Consider the following 20391-nt stretch of genomic DNA (forward strand, 5'->3'; position numbering starts at 1 on the left):
CCAAAGGTTTTATTCCTTGGTGATTCCTTCCTTGATCATCCCCATCCTACTATATGTATAGCTTTACCTCTTCAAAACAAATTCACACTCTTAATATGAAAGTTAATTGCTAACAACTACACCTTGACCTCTGAGATGTGGTAACACAAATTTTGAGTCATCCCCTCCCTTCAACATTGTAATTGTTCATTTTCTTTGTTCACAGAGGACGCGGAAAATACACTACCCTCACACTGAGGAAATAGGAGACTTCTTCCAAGTTACATCTTGGCTTCGCATGATGGTTTTGCAAACAAGCATATCTTGGGGGTTCCCAAAATTTGTACCATTACTGGAGAATGGGGGGGGGGGATAATTATATAGACCACTCACTTGGGTAGAACCTCACAGAACTGCTTTGGCTTTCGGATTTTGGTGGCGGCTGTCTTGTAGTTCGGTAGTCTCGAGACCCCAGGCCATGTGCTCTCGGTTGGCGTTCCAAGGATCTGCGCGGGGGAAAAGAAACAAAAAAGAAAATTGCTTGAAACTCCTGGCATGACGTGTTGGGAGACTATCGCCGTCATGGCATTTCTTTGAAGCGCTCAAGCCGCAATGTCACTCACTAATGTGACTCAACTTCAGAGTAACAGGTGTCATGTGAGGAGAAACCACCTGTTGCTTTCAGTGATGATGTTTGTATGTTGAGCTGTGAAAAGCTCCTAAACAAGGATGTTAAACAAAGTTGAACATGAAGTGTCTGGTGCCCTAAATTTGCCCTTTTGTTCCCATATTGAAGCAGTGAGTGAAAAAAAAATGGTATAGAAAAAGTCAAGGCTGCGTGTTCCACTACTTGAACTGACTTTGAACTTTAACTCATCATTCCAACAAAGTGTGAGCTGGTGATATTCTATTCTTGGTGCTTGCCGAGATCATTATGATTCCGAACCTAGCTGTTCAAACATGTATCATACTGAAAGTTTTAGTGTGTATTCCCCTACTTGAACTGACTTTGAACTTTAACTCGTCATTCCAACAAAGTGTGAGCTGGTGATATTCTTGGTGCTTGCCGAGATCATTACGATTCCTAACATAGCTGTTCAAAGATGTATCATGCTGACAGTTTTATGCCAAGATGTCTGCGCTTTATCTTAAATTTTATATCAAGCTGGGTCCATTAATGCATAGATGAATGGCTGAATGTAACAAATGCTTCTTCGTCAATGAGCATGCTCAAGTGCTTTACATGAACATATCTTGTCTTCTTCATCTTACCTTAAAGATCTTCTCCAGCTGGTCTTGAGCATCTTTCAAACCTGGGAAGGCTGGTTGGCCCCACAGCATTTCAAGGAAGATGCAGCCTACACCCCTGCAAACAGATGGAAAAATAAAAATAAAAAAAGTTAGGAAACAATCTGTTTTGTTTATAGTCTTGGATACTCACATATCCATGGGGACCTCATAAAGTTAACTTGTTTGAAGTAATCATATATCACAGATTACATCACTTTGTAACGGAGTTGGTGTTGCACGAGACTTCAGACATATTCTATAATTCTTTGATTCCAAGTACCTTCTCTGTCTCATGGTCATTCCACATTCATATCTTTTTCAAGGAAATGACAAGTCTTCACGTAGGCCTGCTAATTGCACAAATGGAAAGGAAATGATCCTTGGAAGAAAAACAACATTCTAGAACATTCTGCAACTCGAGTTTATATGCCTGTTTTGTACCAATAATGACATGGTGCGTGGAGTAATACAACCTGGTTCATAGTTCGAATCATGGTGAGGTGTTCATGAGTTCACGGCACACTTTTCACCTATGGCGGGGCAAAGTGCATTCTGTGTCTAGAGGAGGAACTCGCTCATGTTACACAGTAGATTATGTGTGTGGTTAGTGGTAAGGATCACACATCACATCCCTGTTTTGTTTTCTTTGTGGGCTTCATGTTTCCTGGCACTTAATCTCCTGCCACAACCACTGGTTCCTCAACAGTTGCTCTTTCACAAAGTCATTGACGGTAGAAAGTTTAATCATCAAAGACTCTTACAGGTGCAATGTCTTATATTTTGCACATCATGGGTCATGTACATCAGTTTATCATAATTAATCATCCATTTATTCTTGAAATCATGTATCATTTAAGAGTCTAATGAAGTGGGAAAATGATATGCAATAATAATCCAAAGACCTCTGGTTTGCATTAACTTGTATTCTCAAAAACACTATTACATCTTTAAGGTGGTAAAAGTTACTTTGAAAACCTAACAGATTCATTTTCATTATTTGCAGCTTTGCTTCGCAAAAGCATAATTATGCAGCCTCTATGTGACAGAGAGGTTTTGAAACAAACCGCTATTCAGACCTTAAGTATCAACCCAATAGCATGCATATAATTGCAGATTAAATTGCATCCTAATGCAAAGGAGATAACTCTTTGTATATCGCAATGAACTTTTCAGCTCATAGATATAATATCTTAGGTCCACGAGTAACCTTTGTGGCTAATAATCTCTGCCTTTCTGTAATGCGATAATTCCTCTGAGATTTCCCTGAAAGAAAAGGAAAACCTCACAATTACATGTGTGGCTTAGCTTTTCCCAAGAGCACACACATCCTATTGGTGGCAAAGATGTTTTGAAGCAAACAAGAACATCATCTTAAGAAATGATGAATTGATGAAGTGAGAAAAATTGACAAAAGAGAAAGAGAATGTGTGTGAGTGTGTGTATTGGACACAATTCCTAGGGTGTGGAATGTAAGGAAGCCTGGGACACTCTCAAATTTAGACATTTTATTTTGCAGGCTTTTCTCTCTCTCTCTCTAATCACCCAATATCCCAAGCTTCGACAAACAGGAACTCTTCGGGTCCAAAAATAAGCCCCAGACTGCAAAGTCAATTTCACTTCCAATGCCCTGGGGAACACAACACATTCACTCCAACATCATTAAGACCTGTCTTGACTCTCTGTGAACCTTCATGACATCACATTCAGGGCGACATTGAGACCCAAAATATCAACCATTTTCTCCTGTGACTAGAAGATACCATCTTCTGATACAGTTAATTGAGAATTTCCAGGTGGGGAGTCACAACGTCTTTTAGTTTGATCTCACAAACGACGGAGTGATGTCGCTGGAAATGACTTAAGAAGTGCTTTCTCTTTTATTTTTTCATTTATATATTTTTTTCTCAACGTATACTTGTTTGTGCCTGGTTCCTTAAAATAATTCAATTTCTTGTTTTGTGTTTTGATTGCCTTACAATTCACCCTTTTTTGTTTTTGGACACGATGGTTAAACAAGCTGTAGGATTTCCAAATAAGGACTCAAAATTGGCAACCCATCAATGACTTTCCTGACTAGAAGTAAAGGTGTGTGTGTATGTGTGTGTGTTTATGTCTTTCCTTCCTTGGGAATGACATTATTTTATATTTTTATTTATTTTTTTTTTTTATTGAAAGCATTATTATACTTTATAATAATGGTACAATGTATTTTATACTCATTGTACTTGTACTTTCATGTCAATAACTACCTCAAAGAACACTAGCAATTGTATTTCTTCCCCAACAATCATTGGAAAATCATTTCTATGCGTGTGTTTGTGTATATATATATATATATATATATATATATATATATATATATAGAGTGATTGTATGCAAGAAGCCGCCACAAATTTATCCTAAACTGCCATTGAGAAGTCAAGAGCACTGGTATATGTCATGCAAAGTTTGCCTTGTTTCACATGAGTCACTACGTGTTACTGTTAATGCTCTAAAGAGCAACTGTCAAAACTAGCGGGGGGGGGGGGATTTACTTTCAGGTGGCAAGTAACAAGTTAATCCACAGGAAGTTGCTACAACCTCTATCAATTACTCATTGTAATTGTTGTTCACGGGGACATCATTTTTTTTTTCTCAGCTAATTTTCACTTCTCCTTCCAATCTGCTTTGTCGAGGTGCGATGTGATATGATGATAAAAAAGCGGAGTTTCCGTCATGAGAGGTTTCAGCTGACAAAAACCTGTGCCAAGTGGGAAGGGCATATTACAACCTGTGACTGAGTGGCAAACTTTTGGCACAGCTGTGTGTTACTGGATCAATGCATTAATCTTGCCAAATCTTTCCCCCGAAGCACAATTCTGTTTCTAAAAAAATGTGAATGTTAAGCATCACTCGTGAGCAATAGGCCCCCATATCACGTTTAAAAAACAAAAGTGATTGATTTGATAAAATCTCGGTGGGTGAGATTCGTCGGCAAATGCTGCAAGATATATGCAGTTAATTAACAGCTGAGCTACTGTACATGTGTATCAATGAATGCCATGATAGCATGTTTAGTGACAGCAGAAAGAAAATTTTAATCTGAATGTCACGAGGTTAGTAGAAAATAAGTGCTGAATAAGTAACAAAACATGGAAATATTCCCTTATTTCTGTGCTATATGCAAATACGCAGTTACATTCAACATTACGTACATCCAGTTGCCTTGTATTGTATGTAAAATAAAACACCTATCATGATGAACAGCTGATCACACCACACCAGAAACTACTATCAGTATTATCATAATCATTACCACTATCTGAACTGATTATACAATCAAGCGAATGAACCCTTGCATGGTTAGAATGTACCATAATTTAAAATTTTGCTTTATTAACTCATTCCTGCAGGAATATCATATCAAATTATTGAATTGATTTGGGCTTTGGAAAAAACCCCTGTATATCTCTCAACTCTATCAAGGCTGTCATACATGTAGATTCTTATTTAAAAAAAAAAAGTCAAGGAGTTAAAAAGGTTATTTGCTGGAAAGGAAATCTGTTTATCCCTTTGAAATTTGTATATCAAATATACCTTGAAAGTCTGATCTGACTAGCTACATCACAGGTGGTGTTGCCAAACATCACACACATCCTTTTGCTAACGAGAAAATCACACATTGATCGAGATATACAGATGAATAAAAAAGGAAGTTTATTTTAGTGTTTAGAAACATGTTTAAAATGCTTTAGAAGTCAACACCGCTTTTCCAGAAGCCGCAATTTCCTGACAGTGTATCAAAGTAATGAATATATTCAATTCTATCAAATAAATGACCAGCTATTGGTCATGCTCTTTCCATTTCCGACACTTCCCTCCGTCCCCAACCCTCCTCCCCCCCCCAAAAAAAAAAAAAAAAAAAAAAAATTAGATTTCCGGAATGCCAATGACCACATGGTAAGACCATGTGTTTCACTTCCTTCTTGCATGCCAGATCACTACCCTCTCCCTCATTTTTGAAGGGGGGGGGGGGGGTAATAAAAAGGGTAATACATCCTTTTTCCTACAATTTGGCATCAATGGTATCACCTGAGGCTCAGTCTGGATACATCAGGCTTGTAAATTTCAATACAAGTCATGTTTTTCTACTCCCTCCAAAACTGAATTAATATACTTTTTATGTAGGATATTTTTTTAAACTTTTTTTTTCTCAGTGGAAATCCTCCAGTTTTTCACAACTATCTCATATTATAAGAGACTGAATGTATGAGCCTTCCTCAAAAAAAAAAAAAAAAATCCATGATTAATATTCTTGCTCTTTCCTGGGGGACTTGGTGATTCTGAATCGACTCAGCAGTGTAGACAGTGCTAAAATTTCATATGAATCTACTGTAGAGTCATTCATTTCTCAAAAGCTTGCCCTGCACAGCAAATTCTGTATTAATTGATACCCTCCTTGTCTTCTAAAATGGGATGCATACATGTTATATTTCAATTTGTGAACTACTTCTACACAATGTCGTAGCCATTTTGATTTTGATGTAGGGGTAAAACCTAAATTTGCAGAGACAGACAAGTCTGCTGCAAAACATTCCAATCATGTTGCCATGGTAACAGATACCATTTTTAAGACCAGGATGAGAGGCTTACCAGATATCCAGTTGCGTTGAGTAGTCGGTTGATCCCATGAGTACATCTGGTGGTCTGTACCATAGCGTCACCACCTCGTGAGAGTATGTCCTGCTGGGTATAGACTTGGCTCTTGCCAGACCTGTTGAGCACAGGGGGGAAGGGAAGGGGGTTAAAGGAGAATGGAGGGCGGGGGGTGGAAGAGGGGTAAGAGGGGAGAGGGGGTAAGGAGGGGGAAGGATGTTGGCAGGTTGGGTGGGATGGAAGACAAAGAATGAATCAGTATTAACGATTACTCATTTGGAAATGCTGTGATCTGCAAGTCAAAATATACAGTGTATTTCATAATATGCAGATGACATCATTATTTGAATGCAAAGTCTCAACAACAATTCCAATCCTCCTTGCAAACAAGCAAAAGAAATATTTATTGATGCATAAATCTATGAATTTAAGTACATTTTAATAGGTTGAATTGATTTTCAATGTTTTGATGACCATTCAATCGACCCTCTCAAGCACAAACCTTTAAGTGGTCTGAAAATGTTCACATTTCTTAACCTGTGTTCTTAATATGTGTTAAATGATGGTTATCCTATTGAGAACGAGTCCCGAGTATACTCGGGCAAGTGTTTATGGGAAATGCATGTTGTAGCAAAATCAGCCAGTCCTCAATGGGTTAAAATCACCACACAATCAGCTCTGCACATCTCTCAAGTTTAACCCTTCCACAGCCACAAAGAGGAGTATCTTGAATAAATGCTGTGTAATTATGTGACAGTGGTTCAGGGATTTTTAGAAAAAAAAAATCACCAGGAAACTGACTCTCACCGAAATCTGCCAGCTTCAGTTCCCCGACCTCGCTGATGAGGAGGTTCTGGGGTTTGAGGTCTCGGTGGAGGATCTTCCGCCGGTGGCAGTAGGACAGCCCCCTCAGGAGTTGGAAGAGGAACAGCTTGACGTTGTTTGGGTTGAGACCACCGGGGTGCCTCTCCAGGTAGGTGCTGAGGTCTGTGTGCTGGGGGAAAAAACAACAACAACACTAGTATGATAAAGAGAGGAGAGACGGAATATCAACAAGTTTTGTTGTGCCCTTCCGCGGTGCTTTTAGAGTGATAACAATGTTTGTATCAATCTTCAACTATAGATTTTCATCATCTCTGCTCCTTTCTGTCCATCTCTTACATGTACATACCAAATTTGTCTTTGACGTCACAAAGTTATCAGTACTTTCTTATCAAGTCATCTTATCATATAACACCCTCAATCCTAATGGATAACAGGCATGTCAAACACAAATTATGCTTATACAGAAGAGTTGGACAAATTGCTTTAAAAAAAAAACAAACATAGTACAATGTGACTAAGACAGGAAATCCAGTATCAGAAATGTGTCAATATTCCTGCTCCACTGTATAAGGTCTCCATGCGACTGTCGGCTGACATGACATAGGGACATTTTAATTCCCTAAAATACGACAAAAGCTGGTCAAATATTCGTGACAGACAAAACTGAAGCTTTCACCTTCTAGAAATGACTTGCAACAGTCACAATGCACAGATGACTCAGGTAACAACAGGATGAGGAAATTAAGTGAAAGAATGGATGATGGGGAAGAGTTTTATTTGTATTGATGGACATGCAATGGAGAGGATACAATGAAATATAAGTTTGAGGGATGTCGAAAAACCAACGAAAGTAAGATATCACAGCTAATCTTTCACGGGTGACAATCAACGCAGGAGTTATTTCATCCGGTCCCGTCGTTTAACTTTCGGCACAATGATGCTTATTGACGTCAGTGTTAGGGTCATCAATCAGAAAAAGATAGAGAGAGAGAGACAGAGACAGAGACAGACAGACAGACAGACAGATGGAATGAAGGGGGGGGGGGGGAATAGACAACCAGCAACATTCCCGAAGCAAACAGACCATTCATCAATCCTCGTGTCACTGCTACATTTATTGGTGCTGGCATTTCGAAGGGAGGAAACTTCCAATGTGCTGCACAAACTGTCTCACAGCAGACGGGATATTTTGCTGTATGTGTACCAGCGTAAATCTGTCTGAAGGCATTAGTCATCTAGATACTCTTTAGAGAAAGATGCAGTCTTAGGAAGAGCCGCTTTTTTTGTGTGTGTTTTTTTGTAATCAAAGTTTGTGTAGCAATAATTTTTAAAATCAAAGCTTCCACAAGTTTATGTGCAATAGACTGAACATAAATCTAGGGGTAAATAATTTACTCTGCATGTTAAAGGCATTTTGTGATGACTTTGAGGTCTATGCAACTGTAACATTACAACCATGTGTTTCTTCAGTACTGGAATACAACTACCACAAAGTTTTAATTTTACACATATACACTCCTGTTTCTAACCCACTTTGATTTTTATCCTCAGGTTCAGTCACGGAGACCAACATTAATTGCAAAAATTGTACATTGCTACATTGTGTACCAAAAATACAAACAGTAAGATTCTTGCAACTGGGTTTTGAAGGCACTGGAGAAATGTGTTTCAGACATTACGTATGAATACCATGGCAGCAGGTACACATAGCAACCATCGACAAGCAATTAGCTGGTAATTTGACACAGTAATTACCAAAGCGGGAAGGAAACATTTGTTTTGACAATTAGGGGGGTGGCGAGGTGTTAATCAAGCTTCATTTGCCAATCAAACCGTGGTTGGAAACACGGTTTCAATCAGGATGGAACATCTTCCTCCTAACATGTTATTCATTTCAAAAGAGTTTCCTTCAACCCTGGGGTCGGGCGGGGCAGGGGAGCATCTTAGCAGAAGATGGACATCACACAATGTGTCATATTTTAGAATACAGTGCACTCCTGTTATAAGGAACAACGGTTATAACTAATCTTGCAACATCAAAGTAAAAATTCATGTCCCAAAATTATCTAAATGCCTCTATATCCGTTACTGTTCGGCTATAACCAAATGTTGATATAATGAAAGAAACACGCTGGTCCCGAGGACTTTGTTATGACGGGAGTCGACTGTACGTACTCTACAAATTAACTCTTACCCTCTTCCATTCAGAATAAATCAACAACATGTGATTACAGATCCATATAATTATGTCAGGATAAAGTTAAATTCTAGGTGGCTTTTATAGGAGTCTTGGGATATTTTTTTTTTCTGATCTCTGTCCTCACTGGGCGCTCGTGAAATTCAACCTTCCATGAACTCGGATGGACGAGACATCACTCCAGGAGGTGTGGGCGAATCCAATCAAATGTTCCTCCCCACAGAGATTTACTGCTGCAGGTGTAATTATTTGCTGCACTAATTGTGAACTATCAAAGCCATTAAGATATACAGATCACCCTCTACCTGTTGCAGAGGGCACCAGAGGAGGTACTTTGAGGACACTGACATTTTCCTGCATGTCCAGACCCGTTTCTACTTGTTTTGTGCCAATTAGATATTACCGGTCTGCAATTCTTCTCCTCTTGTTATTTTCAGGCTGGAGTTGATGTCATAACAATGCATCTATGAATATCTCTGGCACAGTTCCAATAAACAATTCTGATTTTCACTTCTTCTTTGTTTATCTTCACAGAAAACCTTTCAGCACTCCCAACGGAAATAACCAGAATAGCAAGTGCTGTAAGCAAATATATCATTGCAAAATCTCATGTTTATTGCAAAAGACAGTTTTCTCTGAGATTCAGCTATCTCAACAGTCTCTTTAACAATTAAAGGCTTACCAAACTCCTATGAATAATGTGTAGTCTCTCTCTAAAAAAAAGAAGAAGATGAGTGGGATGGGGGATATGCAACAATTGTATACAGTTGCCATGGAGACCCAGAGATGATTGGCTGAATTTGAACACCTACCACGTATTCGAAGACGAAGGAGAGCGTCGTCTTGGTGTGGATGATGTCGTGGAGGCAGACGATGTTGGCGTGCTTCAGGTCCTTCAGGAGCGACGCCTCCCGGATGGCAGTGAAAGGTGTCCCTTCGTCCTGTTGTAGCCGGATCTCCTTCAGTGCCACGACCTGTTGGTTGACACTGTGTGGAGGGAAGGAGGTTGTGTGCATGGGTGGCAGGTGGGGTTTTGGGGGGAAGGGGGAGGGGTAAGAGAGGGGTAAGAGAGGGGTAAGGGAGGGGAGTGGTTTAAGGATGGGGAGGGGTAAGGAAGGGGTAAAGGAGGGGAGTGATTTAAGGATGGAGAGGTGTCCAGAAAGGTGGGAGCAAGGAGAGAAGAAAAAATGAACATGAAATTAATTTGTTGTTAAATGTTTGAATCCTAAACTTCTTTTAATGTGAGGCTAGAAATTCTGTAATCTTGATCACTGTTTCAGAATGACTTTTAACTGCCTAACACTGCACACGAATCTGCAATTACACTTCTACATGTTGGAAAGTACTGTTTAAAGTGGTTTGTTTCCAACTACATGTACTTATCAGGCAAGTCATACTAAGAAAATGGGAAATGATGCTTCTTCAGTTCTTACCTACTGACAGCTTTGTAGACTTTGGCATAGGATCCCTCGCCGAGCGGACAGATCTTCTTGTATGTCTCTATCTTCCCGAAGGGTGAACAGGACTGCAGCGAGGAGACAAGAAAAGATGACAAAACAAACTGGTAAATACATGATAGGGAGCAGACACACATAATGTTCTTTGATACCTCTTTAATGATGATAATAATACAAACATACAATTTCTATAGCATCATTTTTGATTTTGATTAAATGCTCAAGGTGCTTTACACTGATACAAAAAGACTTAAAGTACCATAAAAGAAGAAGAAGATATTTTAGAAATGACAGCTATGAACATTTTCATATGGATTATCACCATTGTTGCCATAACTATCATCATTTTCATCATCAACATGTTCATCTTCCAATGATCACCTCTATCATTCCCATCGGCATCACCGTCACCAATGTCACTTATCATGGTCATTACTTTAATCGGAATATTCATCTTCACATTATCACCATCACTATGACCATTAGCATCGTTACCATAATCATTATTTTCATGACCACCAACATCATCTCTATCGGTATTGCCATGGTGATGGCTTTGATTTCTCAGCATCATCATCATCATCATCATCATCATCATCATCATCATCATCATCATCATCATCACTGTCATCACTTTCACAACCCACCATCAACATACCAACTTCATCAGCATCACCACAGCTATCAAGAGTTTTCAAAATCCTTGGTAAACAACGATTTAGTCATCTTTTTCTTCAGAAAAGTACTGAAGATACTATGACCCATGAGACTTTGTATGAAGGACAAACCAGAAATCAAGAGGAAAACTATAAGATGCCAATGGAAGTGAGCTAAGGATGTGGGGGAAAAAGGCTCTTAAAGTTGAAGTGCACGAAACCTGTTTATGACGTGCTTTTAGTTTCATATCCTACCTGGCAGTCACACAGTCTAACTCTGAAAACAAACTCACACCTAGTCGAGTAGTTTAAACTCTCTCTGTCTCTCCCTGTTCCTGTTGTTGAACAGTTTGCATGGATTGTGCATTTCTACACAGAGGTTCATTTAGCCCGGCAGTTGCGAGGGGGTGTACAGGCTTTGCCCGTATGTGGGACATATATATTTATCTTGTGATCTAAGCGGATATTCCGTTGTCGAGGACGGGTATTGTTGTGCGCATTGCCATGCCGGGCCATTATGGGAAAATACTGAGATAACAAAAGATAGGCAGACAGAATGGAGACATGAAGACATTGGGCCAAATTTTAAAAAAGAAATAAATATGCAGAATCAAATATAGAGAGATATACTATAAATATATTTGTCTCTCAGTATGTGTTCTTGAGGGAAAAAGAAGAGGAGAGAGAGGGGCAATGTAATGGGTGTTAAGTATATTTATATATATATTACATTATACATGATTGTGAAAAATTGTCACTATATACTTGTATAGAATGAGGGAGCTAAGAAAAGTGTGTGTTAAATAAAAGTGGCTGTTAAATAAAAGTGGCTGTGAGGAAAAAGAAAATCACACAGATCAAAGTTCAGAGTGTAAGGACTTCACTTGTTATCGACACTAATAAAAGAGCTACACTCGGTTTCCGTAGAAGAAGTCCACAGTCAGACAGGCGTTACTGACTGGGCTGGACAGCTGTGTACGAATCCATCAGCTGAGGGGTATGAACTTTACCCTCACAGCACCAACATCGCACAAACGCCTATGCAGGAATATCAACTGGCAGTTGCAGGGTTAAATGACTAAAAATTCAGCTCGACCCTGGATTACCCGTCGTGTACAAACCCCCCCCCCCCCCACCCCTGGGTGTCAATCCCATTGTTTATAATATGAATATCAAATCTAGCAGAGGAAAACGCGCTACCGATTTGGAAAGCAGCCAAATGATTACCTCTGCTGACTCAAATTTGACTCAAATACAAAACTTGTGTCCACAGTATGTGCACGAAAATACATTGTTCTGTAATCATCAAGAAATGCTATGTATGAGGTAGAGTCATCAATTTTTCCCCATAAAATTTTCAAAATATTCACATTTTTGTGAACTATCAATGTTTCAATACATGACAATTTTGGAGCATATCTTGCTCACTATGTTGACGTTGCTCACGATTCATTTGTTACTGAGTAGATTAAAACATCTATGGTATGTACATGTTCTTGACAAAGTCCAATAGATACATAATAGCAATGAAAAAGTAATAACCATAACACAAACAATGATAATAAATCTAGTTGATACTGCTATTACTATTTCAATTTCATTCTGATACTAACCACCAATATAGTTGTAACAAAAAGTGATCTTAAAATAATCAATAAATTGATAATGATAATAATCACAGCATTGGTATTGATAGAACAATACCAACAATAATAATAAAGAATGTTACTCAGTCAGCCTGCTGTCTTATTTTTCTAATTACTCCAGTGCATTGGTCTGGGAGAGACTATAGTGTTCACAATCCTAAATATAGGTGTATCAAATTCTCTACCTGGCTATAGATAGTGCGAGAGGGATGTGCATTCAAGATCCATCTCCTATTTTCAGTTTCTCCTGAGACCCAGGAGGGGAATTAATTGGCAGTCATGTGACAATGAGAACGTCGTTGCGAGGAACGTCCGCCACGCGCTGTGCCACAGGGATACCTCGCGCTTCAAGCCAATGGGCAGCTATTAAAGCCAGCGGGCTGGCATCTGTTCGTCGGAAAACACCAAGTTGTTGACTCTCTAAGTGTATTGCGGGGAAGGAAGACCTTCTGAAGAGGGAACTTCCTTGTGGTTAGCCGTGACATTGAGCCAGACATTTCGTGCATCACCGTGGGAAATATGAGCTCTGAGATGGCTGCTCATTATGTAAGGCACTTTTATCTCTATCAGACAAATGACCCTCTTTGATAAAAACTGAGTAAAAAACACTCTCTCCTCTTCGTTTCCCATTTCTTGATCATTTGTTTGCACAAACATCCTTTTGACATGGCATTGGGTGTCGAGGTGAGATAACCATGGGCCACTTTGCATTTCTGAAGATCCGATATGGTAAAAAAAAACCACAGCAACACAAAGCAAAATAACAACAAAAAAAGAAACCACCTTTCTAGGATTTTTTAAAGTGAATTCAGAAGTTATCAGCAGAATGTTATTCAGAGTAATTATTCCTCTTTGTTTTATTCAGATCTATGGTTTAGATGGCATATTTTCAAAGAGTTGCTTACACTAAGTTCCACTGATTTCAATGAAACATGCAGTTTTTGTACACGGAAAGAACACAAAATATAATTTATAGTGGTCTGCCCTCGTTTCTTTACAATACTAGCAGGGAAAATGTCTTCATACACCAAACTGATGATCAAATATGTAAGACACAATGAATTCTTAGGGTAACCTCAACACCTTAACTTCATAAATTCTCAAAAGTGGTGGTATAATCCATTCTGAAATGCTCTCTGGTTTTTTCACTTCTCAGCACACACACGATTTCGTTTCACTAAGAATCATACCAGTAGAACTGGATTACGGAAAGACCCAAAGAATTCCGGGAATGGTATGCTAGGCAGCATTCACTTCCTGCAAGTCGCATCGCAATACTAGATCACTTCCTGTTTGCCTATCTATCTATCCATCTATCTGTCTATCCAATATCCATGTCTATGTTTGTAAACCTACGCCTCTCTACACAGATATCTTTTTCTATTTACGACAACATGAAGCTGAGAAAATTATCGCAAATCAGATACTTCTGTTCATAATCTGAACCAATATCTGTTGGATTTCCTGGTATATGTGATATGGCCCATCCTCTCTGTGTACACGCATATATCAATCATCCCAATACAGCGGAAATTATCCACATCCCACATGCTGAAAGGAATACTTCTGTACTTCATAGTGCTATTGTTTCATTCCAGAAACTTCTGACACATTACAGCACAGTGCCCTTTTCCTCAACAGGCAAACAAACATACTAGCAATACATGTAAACACATAGCAACATCCTGGTCATGTTTAAACTCAAGAACTCTCAACTTATCATCAGTGAAAGGGAATTCTGGCCCAGCTCATGTGAGTCACCAACCAAGAATGATAAAACCTTTAGAATAACGATCAAATGACAAAACAAATAACATGCCTCATCATGTTATAAATGCTTTTTAAATTACCTTGCACATTTTCTCATATGAAAACAAAACATAATATGTAACACATCTTTTCACGGCATGAATATATTATGAATTTTGAATTCATAATGGCATTTGTCAAATTTCCTAGTTCAGTGAAAGCTAAATCATGTGAAATCAGAAAATGCGCACACACTCACATGCACACATACAATTAATTAATAGGCCGTACTTTTGAGTAATGGACACAAAGGAAGCCCTCCTCTGCTCTTGCCCCCCCCCCCACAAACACACCCTCCCCCCCAACCAATCCTGAAGACTAACTTACAAAATGTCAAAGTGGCAAGAAACAACAACAGAGATATTACTCCCTCTGCCATTTATGTATACATATCTGAGCGGCAACATAAATTTCGAACAGACAGCCCTCGAGCACAGATATGCAAGGCTCGTCACACAGCCAGCTGTTTCCGTTGCCTGCTGTCTCACACTTTGCAAGAAAGATCATGGTCCTCTTCTATGATTTGTAGCTTTAACCCTTTCACCCCTGAAGATCGTCCGAACCTCACTGGCCCACCCTAAATTGTGTGAGGATTTGTGAGCTCCTTATGTATATGCCTCATGTGTCATCTGTATCTTAGCCTTCTCTGCAATATCCATAAATATAGAATTACTTTGTGTAAACTCACAGAAAATTGTATGAAATGTAAGGTGTCCTTTAGTAAGTAGGGAATGTGTTGCAATTATAAGAAGAGAACTCTAGATTCTACAGTTGCTTTTTGTTTTATATTTATACATTATATAAAGACTCTCTTGCGTTCAGTTGCATTAAAAAACAGCCTTACTCTTACGCAAGTCAAATCCAAAAGGACAGAAGCAAAATACTTTGTCTTCTCTGAATTTCAACTCACACAACAGAGTTGATATGTTTCAATCCCTCTTTGGTTTAATAAGCTTTTTCAACTTTGCCAATCTTCTTGACTTGTGCTATGTTGACTTAAGTGAGGTTGACTGTACTGGAATATCTTCCTCTAGAAAGTCAAACAACTGAATGCCTTTCTGTTCCTCCTTCAAACAAATTGTGTCACACCCTACAAATGATGAGACATAGATACCTACAGCTGATAAAGAAACAAATTTACAAAAAACAATATTTTAAAAAAGGCATCTTGACAGCAAGATTGCCATAGCAATTTCAATCAGGCTGTATGAAGTAAAAAGATGAATGCGTCATCAAGACAGGACCACGATTATCAGCAAATCACGCTTTCCTTGCATCGACCATCTGTTACGTAAACTAATCCGCCTGTTGTGAATATCTGTTTTGTTCACAGACATTCTGATGTTATCTTGCTTCTTTGTTCTCAGGAATTATCTGTCCTGTGCATCTTATGATTTCACATCCAAATTTATGACAATCATCTGTCATTACTTTCGCATTTTAATTTGTGAGCGAGCACTTTCACCCCTTGAGGTTGAGCTGACTTTACTAGAATAGACATTTCCAATAGACACCTGCCCAGGTATACTCTGGGCTATAGTCTTCAACGGGTTAATCATAATCTTGGTCATTTGGAATGATCCCTCCCTGCGTGTAGCTATAGAGGACAAAAAAAGAAAAGAAAAAAGAAGAGAGACACAAAACAACTAGTCTTCCACCCATGAATGCAGACACAATGTTACATACATCCACTTACAGAAATTTCTTTCCATATACTGCTTTGGAAAGAGACTTCAAATCCAGCCATGAAAACAAAATGGAAAAGATGCAAAAATCCATCAATGCAGAACATTCTTTCATTTCTTCTGTACCATGTCAAGCTGAAAGACTGGTTCCTGATTACATTTTTTTTTTTCGTACAATTGAAAGAACATCGTGCAGCTGCTGCTGTAATGAAGAAAAACTATATTCATTCCCCATATAGAAATACCAGGGAGCTTTGAAGCTTGGAAAGACTTATTGAACTTACTGATTCTACAAAGAGGTATTTGAGGAATGGACACAGGGTGAGGATGTTTAATTTCCGAGCGGGAGGGAAAGTTTACTTTAAGATTTCCTTTACATCAATTTGAATGGTACTTGATAAAGGGGGGGGGGGTGGGGGAGGTGGCACACTTCTGATATATGCTTAAACAGACCACAATATCGCATTCCAGGTTCAAGCAGAAAGTTCAGTGTAATTACTGACTTCATTAGCTCGACGCTAGAATAGCTTTTGACAAATTAATTTGAACGCTGTCAAGATCCCCTGCATGGAGGTCTCGGGGCGGAAACGCCCCAAGCTACAGCCCCCTCCCCCTCAATTTAGACAATTATGTCCAAGGGGTGCAGCCACATCCTGTCCAAATTTCCAGATGAAAAATATCTTTTGCAAGTGAACCTACTTTGAATTTGGGAACGACAGTGCTCTTTTTCTTTTGTTGAGTTCAAGCAGATCTTTGATAAGTTTGCAGGATAGCAAATGATTTATATCACAGCAGTGCTCTTCTTTGAGCTTTAGACCTAATTTTGATATCATTTCAAGAGAAAAGAGGAAAAAGATGCAAAGGGGACAAACTGTCTGCACACTAAGAAGCCTGGGAATGTCATGGGAAGTTCACAGTCAAATCTCCATGGCATGGTGCGTCAGATAGGAAAAGGGATTTATTCTCCAAGAGCCCCTTAGTGGACACAAATTAGGTCTCAGGAACTTTAAATTCAATTCCTAGAGGCACTCAAGTCTGCCATGGGGAGGGGAAAGATGATGTAAGGGATTAAAATCCCTCAAGTTTTTGTAATCCAAGGCATCTTATTAGTCCTTAGTTTCCTCTCTAGAATCTGGAACACTTCCCCCCCCCCCCCCCAAGACTTTGGTAGGGCATATACATCAACTTTGAGCCATTGCAAATGTCATTTTCTTTATCTAAGTTTGCTCTATTTATTAAAGATTCTTGAACATAGTGCAAAATGCAATTTTAGCAGCAGATGCCAGGAGGGGCTATCTGTCCTGATTCTTTGACAATTTGTACAATTTTTGACAACTTATCTCTCTTTTCTGATGTATAAGATGGAAGTCGTATGTTCAGTGCATAGAGAATCTTGAATGCGGCACTACAGTGTTGACTACCATAAATACATACAGAAATATCTGATCTAGATTGAGTTTGTTTTGTTTCTATTTTTCTTTTGCTTTCCACATCCATTTATTGTATGTAAAGTAACCCTAAGCACTCCTTTAAATCAACACTGAAAGGGACCAAGTCCAGTAGATTGAGAATGTCTTGTTTTTAATGTAATTGATCTTTTCTCACCTATTCTGTAATCAGTATGCACTTTCAGGATAAATTCATACCTCATAATCTACACTTAATAAAACATCACTTAGGACCTACAAAACTAAAACTAAAATAAAATATATCAATATACAAATATATCAATAAGACATCAGTTATTCGACATAAAGTAACTCCTCCTTTGATGCAAAGAAACTGACAGAAATAAAAAAAATTTCAATGAATGTAATGAATATCACCACACATCCCACTTGAAATCCGTAAATACATTAAGGGGCTCACAGGCTTTTACGACCAGGTGACATAGATGTCAGTGTATTTTATAAATAGGCACATAATTGCGAGCATTACTTTCGATCAAGTGTATATGACATCTCTGTACTCTGGGCTAAAAGCGACAAGAGGGTGGTTCCTCTTTTTCTTTACTGTCTTGGATATCAATGAGGACTTTGAAAAGAAGTTTTACTTTCACAAACTTTACATAAAATTACAAACAATGATAAATGATGAGGTCTTGGGTGCATGCGAACTTCTCTCTAGTTTTTATTCCCAATTGGCACTCACTCAGTAAAGCCACCACGAGGCAATCAATACAGTTGTGATTCGGGGGCTCATTAAAGATTTTGTAAACGAGACAAAAGAGGACCCATTATCACACACTCAGAGACATGAGGAATTCTGACATCAGTAAAATCCCCCACTGGACTCAATGAGACCACTCAACAGTTGTTTCAAAAAGCTATTATTGCTCTCTTTCAGTCTTCGTACGTTGTGTTTTATTACGTCACGTGTGAATAACCTCATCAAGAAGTAAAAGAAAGAGAGGGAGAATGAGAGAAGGAGATATCTACAGATGAAGAGTTTGTTTGCAAAAACCGATAAGTCCATATTTGCCAAATGGAGATATTTGCGATTAAAGGTCAAGAAAAATAAAGAGAATAATAAGAAAATTTTTGCTTCTTTTGTCCATAACTTAAAAAATGTACCTCTTAAGTGGCCGATACATCATTTTAAAGGTATTATTTTGTACTTTATGACAGAGACCGTACTTCAAAATCTTCAAAAATGGACTTATCGGTTTTTGCGAACAAACTCTTCAGATGTTCAGATATGAAAGCAAGTTGAGCAATACACCATAGTAAGAACAAAATTAGATGTATAAATTGACAGTGATCAAAACAAAATGTGATATGCCTGATGTTAGGTACAGAGATTCGCATCCTTCTACACTTTGATGTGCAAGGGGGATTAAAAAAAAAAAAAAAAAAAAAAAAAAAATATATATATATATATATATATATATATATATAAAGAGAGAAAGGGCAAGTGTTGAGAAGTGTTAAGTGCAAAAAAAAAAAAAATATATATATATATATATATATATATATATATATATATATATATATATATATAAAGAGAGAAAGGGCAAGTGTTGAGAAGTGTTAAGTGCAAAAAAAAAAAAATGATGAAAGCAAAAGCGAGAGAGACAAGATGAAATACATGTTGTTCTCTCAAAACTAATGCCAAGAAGTGTGCAAATGAAAACTGATCTAAAAGCTCTTAGCAAATCTCTGATGAAGTGTAAATAATTTGGATAGAAAAAGTACAACAGCATGGATCAGAGACGAAAATGGCATCAACCTAGGAACAGCCAGCACTATTCCTCTACAAGATTTCTTCTTTCTTTAATTCTTCTTGTTTTATTTGGGGAATAATCACATAATTGTTGAAAAATATACACAGACTTTAAAGCAGTATCAAAGTCTGAATACTGAAAGTATGGTTAACTCTCAAAGTATGTCCTTTCATAACCTGATCTGATTTCTGTGGTAATGACTCTGATCTACTTTGATTTAACATCAAAGACAGAGCTATCGGTGAAGACGACTATACAAACTATCCATTCACAGGACAACAAGGTCTTATAACCATGAATTTCAACACTTATCTGATTGCATGTCATGTGCAGTATAACTTTCCTACCTTGCAGTACTTCACTGAAGTTTTACTGTCGTGCTTGCATGTCCTGGCCACCTTGACGGGGGCGGGTCGGTAGATTCGCTCGTGGCGTTTGGCGTATCCAGACCCCGCCTGGGGCATGGTGAGAATGCCGGACACTATGGCTGGCATGGTGGAAAAGTTTGACTTATCCTTGCTTGTCCTCGTAAGAAATTCAAGCGAAGCACAAAAATCACAGCAGTTGTAAACACAGCCTGCGTGATCTACTATAAAATTGGGCACACTTTATCTCTCTCCTTGGCAAAGAGCTGGTAGGTCAGAACCAGTAAAAGATGATGCCCTCGGACCCTCGTTGGAAGCGATAAGCGGCATCCAAATAGCAAACAGGAGCTCAGGCAACGGTGCGTCCTACCAACAGCTGAGGCAACCAGAGAGTGTCTGCTCCACTGTCTACAACACTCTCTCTTTAATAGGATACGTACACGTGATGAGTTCCCCGCCGGCAAAATACCCGCCGCTCCCGCAAACTACCAACAACTTCCTCTCTCACTCAAACGCAAAAGCTTGCTTGTGACTGGCTGGATTTGTCAGAGCCTTGTACGTGACGCATCGTTTGAATTCTCACTGCCAGGATAGCTCGTACAAGTCTGTATATATTAGCACAGA

General features: G+C 38.6%; 1 protein-coding gene across 2 annotated transcripts in view; it reads right to left on the minus strand.

Annotated features, from left to right (window-relative positions):
• LOC140245445 (cyclin-dependent kinase 14-like) overlaps positions 1-20391 on the minus strand; it is a 111730-nt gene that overhangs the window by 3884 nt on the left and 87455 nt on the right. The window contains exons 1-7 of one of the 2 annotated variants that reach the window (XM_072325024.1): positions 19750-19919; positions 10360-10451; positions 9739-9913; positions 6712-6898; positions 5902-6022; positions 1252-1345; positions 373-485 (exon numbers count right to left, since the gene is read on the minus strand). In XM_072325024.1, the coding sequence (XP_072181125.1) occupies positions 373-485; positions 1252-1345; positions 5902-6022; positions 6712-6898; positions 9739-9913; positions 10360-10451; positions 19750-19896 (929 nt within the window). In that variant the 5' untranslated portion in view covers positions 19897-19919. Of the gene's footprint in view, positions 1-372; positions 486-1251; positions 1346-5901; positions 6023-6711; positions 6899-9738; positions 9914-10359; positions 10452-19749; positions 19920-20391 lie in introns of those variants that run through there. The other variant, XM_072325023.1, reaches the window with a different exon arrangement.

This window comes from Diadema setosum, chromosome 22, assembly GCF_964275005.1.
Source record: "Diadema setosum chromosome 22, eeDiaSeto1, whole genome shotgun sequence".
Lineage (NCBI taxonomy): Eukaryota > Metazoa > Echinodermata > Echinoidea > Diadematoida > Diadematidae > Diadema > Diadema setosum.